Raw genomic sequence first — 7,354 nt, 5'->3', positions numbered from 1 at the left:
TAAAATCGAAATCGTGAAATAAAATTAAAAAAAATCGTGATTTTATTTTTTTGCCATATCGCCCAGCCCTACTTGAAGTTGTTGGAACCAGAATCAGGTGCGAGCGTCACCATTAAAAGCCCTGATCAATGGAGCCAAGACAGCGCGATTCACCATGGCAACAGGAACAAACACCTTTAGAGCTTCATACTTCTGGTGACAGAAATCGATGTGCTCCTACTAGCACATTGCCCACATTCAGATAAACACAGCTGCAGTGGTTAACATTTGAATTATTTCAATTCAGGAAAAGTACTAAATACTGTCCGGAAGGTAATTTCGTCACTTGTTAAGTAAGGAATGATTTTTGATCTGTCAATAATTTAACAAGTAATCTCCGTGCTCGAATGAATGACCATTTTTCGTAACCCCCACCACCACATACACACACAAATATCACTGCCTGCAAAAAAGAAACACTGTAGCTTCTCAGGAATTAAAGAATATTCACTGAAAAGTTTTTTTTTTTTTTTTTTAATCGTAATACATTTTTTCCGATGCCAGGACTCCAACTCCTCCTCCCCCCGCAAGGGCAGGCGCGCACACCATCGTACTATCATTTGGTTTGTTACCTGCAGCACGGTAGATCTTTTGACAGGCATCTCCAGTGTTTAAGTTTAAAGATTTTTGTTGTTAAGCATTTAAAAAGCGGAAAAGAAAACTCGGTTTTATTAAAACTGTATTGCTCAAATAAAAATGAATTGGGAAACGAAAGGTAATCGACTCGTGTCCTCAAAATCCTCTCTCGACATAAATAACATTCCCTCTGGATTAATCCAGCCTCCTCGTCTACATGATCCTCTATGAACAGACATGCTATTTTGGTTTCTGCGTGGCGGAAGCGTGTAGTATCTAATGTGAATGTTCTAAAAATGTTAATGAGAAAGTCCTATTTGAACATCCTTCACTTTAAGAAAGGGTGGATACCTCAGGGAACTCAAAGTTTCCTGAAGGAAACCTGCTCCAGACCAGGTTACCTTCACAGACTCAGTTGCCATAGTGATTGATTCAGAGTTCAGCTTAACCCGCTTCGATGCTTCCGTGTTACTACTGTTCTTTGTGACAGCTTTAAAATATGTTTGTAGTTATCCAAGGATGAATGTCAATATCAGTTTAAAGATATTATCTATTTGATGCAAACGGACAGGTAAACTGAGGCTGTCACAACATGCTCGACATGCCCAAGTCACCTGACGATGCTGTTATCTTATTATTGAAAGTTATTATACGTGTGTCATCGTAGCTCAGCTACGGTCAAAGCAGATATAAACCGGAAAGATTTTTGGGGAATGTTCATATCAGCCAATAACAATATTGGGCAGATATTATCTTGCATCTCAAAACAAGGTTTATGAAACTCCTGAGATGCAGTTGTCATAAAACACCAGTTGTTAGCTTTCCACTCATACAAGAAAGTTTAAATTGAAAAAAAAAAGTTTCACCAGAAGCGTTTGAAGCAGAGAAGATAGAGAAAAACATGCATGAAATGAAAAACTTCTATAGGGGAAAAAATTATCTTACTAGACAAAATCAGGCTGTTAAAGGTGACGGGAGTCAAGAAGAAAATAAAAGAGAACATAAAATGAATTAAAAAAAAAAAAAAAACCTCAGGTTTATAGCAGGGCAGCAGCAGTGTTGCAATGAGAAGACTATTTAGTAAATAGCTGTAAACAGATCTCTGCAGCTGTGCTGAGTTGGATGGACCATATAAGGCCCTTGGATTCTTTTGAAACCCCCGGAGGGGGGAATGGTGACACAGCACCTGCATTAAAATGAGAAGAGCCGACTAAAGGATCAAAGAGGGAAAGAAATAATCGATCCCAGAAAGGCTAAGCATGCTGGCATCAGGTCTAAAACCAACTTGTGTTAAATGTCTTAAACTTTAAAAGTAAGAACACGGCATCCATTTCAGATTTTGCTCAAATAAACTTCCCAAACAGCCATAAAGTCAAGTTGATGGGCCAATTTCATGCCTGGTTTACAATAAATGTCATATTTTAGAGGATGTGGTAAGTATCTCTACCTTGGGAAGCACAGGTGTGGCTTTCTTGCTTTTCTTCTCGGACGGGTCATCCAGCATGTCCGGCTCGAAGGAGTAAAGCTCAGTCAGCTCGTTCATCGTGAAGTGCCTCTCGATCTGCTGCTGGTCCACGACTCGGAATGAAAGGGACTGCTTGGTTACCTGCCGCTCGTAAATCTTCTCCTCCATTGTCCCCTAAAAGACAAAAAGGAGGCAAAAGAAAACTTACAACTGGCTTCTAGTTTGTTCTGACCTCAGGAAATGGATCCACTGCTTTGAACATTTTTTGTTTGTTTTGGTGTATTAAAAATGCTCTTGGTACCGTTTTCCTGATTATGGAGGACATATATCATAGAATTTAAGATTCAAATTGTATTTCTGAATATCTTTTTGTTCAAATCGTGATGGATCAGGAGCAGAAAAAAGCCTGCAGTTTGAAAAAAAAACCTCTCAATTGTGATGCAGCAACTGCAATGGGTGGGCCAAAATCTCCCAGCGTCGCTCTAATTCTGATGAATCCACTTCGAGACAAACAGATCCATGAACATTTTTATTTTCCTCGTCTGAGCTGCCATTTAACTGTACAACCGGATAGCTCAGATATTGCTTACCATTTTTTTTCCTATGCAAATGTTAGCTTGGGGTTGTAAGCTAGTGGGAGAGTGTAAACAAAGGAACGCTGAGATATCAATGCAAGATTACTTCTGCGCCACAACTTAGACAAATTTCTGATTAATTAAAAGCTTTTACAGTTGATAGAAAATATAGTAGAAACAGCAGAAAACAGGAGAATCAAGAGTTTAAAAAAAAACAACAACAACACCTACCTGGGCTAGGAATCTGTAGACGTACACAGGTTTGATCTGGCCAAAGCGGTACACCCTGAAAATACTCTGGATGTCATATGAAGGATTCCAGGAGGCGTCAAAGATAACAACCCTGTTGGCCGCCACCAGGTTGATGCCAAGAGAGCCAGCTCTTGTAGAAATGAGGAACAAGCGCCCTCTGAGGACAGAAGCACAAAGTCCACCGTTACATGCTTTTATTTTTAAGATAAATGTTGAGTGTGTAAGTCAAAAGGGGTAAAAGCTCTGCACCTTGTGTTACTGGTGTCGTTAAACTCTTCAGCCCACTTCTTCCTAGCGACGGCGTTGGTGGAACCGTCCAGGCGATAATAGTCGATGTTCCTGTACCACTTGCCTTCACCTTTATGAACATAATGGAACCTTAAGTTTCTGCTTTGATGCATGTACATGTGAATCACAAAAGTCTTTCCCTGGGTAAAAACTCACAGTCTAGGTATTAGCAGACAGCAGATAGATGGCTGCGCTGGTTAGAGGCCAGCAGTGTTTAGCCTTAGAGATCGGCACCCCCGCGCCCCCGCCCCAACGGCTTTCATCAACATTAGAGTGTGTTTCCAATTACGGCACTGTGATCTTTTCATTACAAATTACAAACCCTTGAGCAAACATTTTTGTGGAATAAAAGTCAAGGTCTAATCATTTTTAAAATGAAAGCAAAAACAGCTGCTGAAGTTTAATTAGGAACATGACATTACACCAGCAGCCGCGTGCATGTGTGTGTGCCCCGTGTTGGAGGCTAAAACATGCACCGGTGCAGATGAACGCGTGTTACATGTGTGGCTCCTTAGTAGCCTCAAAGTGCTTCGCTGTCTAAACACACGTGAGGTTTAGCTCCACCCTGTTTTATTAACAAGCCTTCAAACAATTGAAGTTTCACCTGAAGACGACAAAAATCTGCATTCAGAGAATTTACTTTTTTTAATTTTGCAGCTACTTTTATTGTCTGTCTTCACACATTTTTGGTGCTAGATAGCTACAATTAGCGGTCTCTACATTTTTGGAATTACTAAAAGAACATCACCTCATAAAAACAAACAAATTGATGGTTTAAATTCCAAATGGAAAGAATTAGACAAGGAGCAGGTATTGAGACTCTAAACTGAAGATCCAAGAAGATATTTTGATTCATAAGGTTTAGGAAACGTTGTATTAAGAAAGACAAAAAACTACCTTTGTATGGAGAGGGTTTAGCATCTTCATCATCCTCATCTTTGCAAGAGAGCTCAAGGAAGTCTTCAATTAGATCCAGAGAGATGAGGGACTGACTGAACACCAACCTGGTGACAAAAATAAGAAGAGCTCTTTTCACATCAAACCTGCACAGGAAACAACTGAAATAAAACAACCCATAACAGTTTATCAGTTGTTTGTTTTATTTTGCCCTTACACTTTATCTTCTACTTCCTCAGCCATGCGCAGGATCTCGAACAGAAGCGTCAGCTTGCCGGAGTGTGCCAGGATGTCAGCATCGGCCTCAGTGACAAACTCTTTGTGCCAGTCAGCAGAGCGGGGACTCCCTGGTTCGGCTCCAGAGGGCTGAGCTGTGCGCCAGATGAGGTTACAGATCAGTTTGCTGAAAACTGGGACTGCTTCCCTTACTCAACGCTAACTGTGTGACATTTGAATCGAAAAATCCGACAGGAGTTTAATCCTTTTCTAAAACTGAGGCACACACTTTCATTCAAGTCAGTTCTAAAGCAATTAGATAATCCCCCAAAGGAGAACAAGAAATCCAGAGAAAAGAGAGTAAAACATGATGTTTGGGAAACAGTAACATTCCTTTTTTGAGTGCTAGAATGAAATGACAGTAGCTTCAGATGTAAGTCACTGTTCTACAGTTTAAAGTGCTCATTTAAAGTCTGATCATTACAAACTTCATTTTTAATTCACCAATTCACCAGTTTTTCTGCCTTATTCAACAGATCCAACTAAGATATGTAGTAATTCTGTAAGCTGGAAGACATTTGTCTAAAAATAAGATTGAATTTTGTTTTTCAGTCAGAAAAAAAATGAATTACTACTTTTAAACAAGTGTTTGGGCTTATTGAGATGTTAGGTTTGTAAAAGGGATGCTACAATTCACTCAAACCTCAATTTGTGGGTCACAATTTTGTTTCTGTTCAATATTAATAAAATAAAAACAAAAAATTCTCAAAAACAGTTTCTTTTTCATTTACTAATAAGCAAGTAGGAATACAAAAATAAAACATTTCAGTTGCCTCGCACTAAGGCTGGTGGTAATGTAATAAAACAACAGGATGCAACAATTTACTTGGACCATGATTCGGTTTGAAGGTGCAAGATACCAGAGGAGTAAGAAAATATCAATTGAGTGAAACATCCCAAAAATTTATTTGGCAATTTAAAATACTGCCAAGGCAATATTAAAGTATTATTTAAAAGCAAACGTGTAGTTCTTGAATTACCAAAAGAAAAGCACGTGAATTTGTGGGTAAAACTTTTTATGCGATACATTTGTAGTGCTTCATTAAATAACATGCTTTTAACAACTTTAATAATGTGAAAAATGTATTAATATTCAGATAATTCTTAAGTCATGATTTTAAAACTAGTGAAATATTGTCTGGTTTTGTCTTGGGATATATCGGGATATGCATCGTATCATGACGTGTGTCACGATACATATCCTATTGCCAGACTTTTGCCAATACACACATAAGACACGGTTTGGTTTTAAACTGAGAATTGTGGCATTCTCAGCTTATACATGTGAATATTGTACTACTTACGTTCTTCTACAGGTTCCCGCCTGTTTCGACCTTCTCCGTTCCTGCCGCGGGAGCTACTGTTCCACTCCTTGATGACCTCCACATCATCACTGTCCGACTCCTCTGACTCTTTCTTTTTTCCTTTTCCCTGGTTCTTTTTCCTAACAAGAATGAAAGCCGTGAAGGGTAGGGAGTAACAGCTGTAACTTCATGACAGAGCCACAGACAAATCTCAGCATAAATGCAGAATTGAGACAAAGATTTTACTTTTTTGGCTTTTCGTTCTCGGAGGACAGGCTCATGGAAGACTCGTCGGTTTCTGACACAACGAAGTCGTCCATACTGTCTTCGTCAAAGAAACCCTGGAGGAGAACAAGGTTCAGTAAGGCTCAAAATGAGTAGATCAATTCAAAACTAAGACAGATTATTGGGTGGCATTAGTAGTGTAAATGTTGTGCAACATAAGTATGTGTGGTCTCTACTGATGCAACAGTTTGTCAGTACAGTATTTGTAGGAATATTCCCCACAGTGAGCGATATGCGGACCCACACATTTTCAATTATCGAGTTTAGTCTGTTTCTCTCCAGGCATACCCTGTTTTCTTTGCTGATGTAGTCGAGGTGAAGGCACCAGGGATGGGTCCAGATTCTGCTGAGCATCTGGAAATCCTGGAAAAGTTTGGTCCCCGCCCGGCCCCGGCCCCCTTCCAAAGCGTTCCCCACACCTGGACATTGGGGAGAAAGTATAAGCAGGAAGATAGATGTGTGTTTGCACAATGTGCAGCATGCTCTCAATCTCCTCAAACAGATGTGTCAGTTTTTGGCCCGTGGATTAAAAAAAAAAAAAAAAAAAAAGAAGCATTTTGGAGGACGAGGATCAAGAAATGAATCTCTTTCAAAGAATAAATCATTTTATTGGAAAATTAAAAGAAAGTTTCTTAAAAGACAATCATTGTAACAGTAAAGATTAACGACATGCTTGTCACAGCATACAGTTTAAGATGTGCATGTAAAAACTGCAAACAATGCCAAAATAAAAAACAAAATATTAAAACATAATTGTAAAACTTTAAATCAAGAATTTTAGATTTTCATAAAAACGTGTTTCCTAAAATGTCAGTGACGTCCATATTAGTGGTACTGGATTTATCTGACTCTAGTCACTTTAATTTGTAAAACATCTACAAAAAAAAAAAATCCAATAAGATTTGCCAAAACTGGATTCAAAAAAGTGTAAAGAACTAAAACCACTACAGTGAAAAGTCTGCACAAACCAGATTTTTCCTCACTTTTCATGGTGAAAACATGTTTTTTTTATTCACACTGTTCCCCTTTTCTTCCAAACTCCTTATTAGTGACAAACGTGGGAAAAGTCTTAAAACTTGCTTGTGGCACACAGCCAACTGCCACTCTTTCAATGCAGATGTGTACATGCACACACACACAGAGCTCAGGTCACATTCCAATAGAAAAGGCCACTAAATGACATAAAGAGCCACTATAAAAGGCTTTCCATTCATTTTTAAACTTTGAGTGCTCCAGTAAAGAGAGAGACATTTTAATAGAAACAGTTTTGCTCTGGTCTTTGTCCATTCATATTTTCCAACTTTTATTTTACTTTACTATGAAACAAAAGTAAATTGTGCGGTTTTAAACCGTTTATATACAGTGATTCTTCACTATATTGTACTTTTGAAATTTCA

General features: G+C 38.7%; 1 protein-coding gene across 3 annotated transcripts in view; it reads right to left on the bottom strand.

The window, feature by feature from the left end:
• Positions 1–7,354, bottom strand: part of atrx (ATRX chromatin remodeler) — a 33,571-nt gene that overhangs the window by 11,777 nt on the left and 14,440 nt on the right. For all 3 annotated transcript variants that reach the window (XM_024283003.2, XM_036214092.1, XM_036214091.1), the window contains 8 exons: positions 6,246–6,376; positions 5,919–6,013; positions 5,673–5,812; positions 4,310–4,463; positions 4,093–4,199; positions 3,157–3,265; positions 2,887–3,064; positions 2,063–2,254 (listed from right to left, as the gene is read on the bottom strand). In XM_024283003.2, the coding sequence (XP_024138771.1) occupies positions 2,063–2,254; positions 2,887–3,064; positions 3,157–3,265; positions 4,093–4,199; positions 4,310–4,463; positions 5,673–5,812; positions 5,919–6,013; positions 6,246–6,376 (1,106 nt within the window). The remainder of the gene's footprint in view (positions 1–2,062; positions 2,255–2,886; positions 3,065–3,156; positions 3,266–4,092; positions 4,200–4,309; positions 4,464–5,672; positions 5,813–5,918; positions 6,014–6,245; positions 6,377–7,354) is intronic.

This window comes from Oryzias melastigma, linkage group LG10 (assembly GCF_002922805.2).
Source record: "Oryzias melastigma strain HK-1 linkage group LG10, ASM292280v2, whole genome shotgun sequence".
NCBI classification, from domain to species: Eukaryota; Metazoa; Chordata; class Actinopteri; order Beloniformes; family Adrianichthyidae; genus Oryzias; species Oryzias melastigma.
Note: the sequence above shows the minus strand (reverse complement) of the source record. Positions and strands in the feature narration are given on the sequence as shown.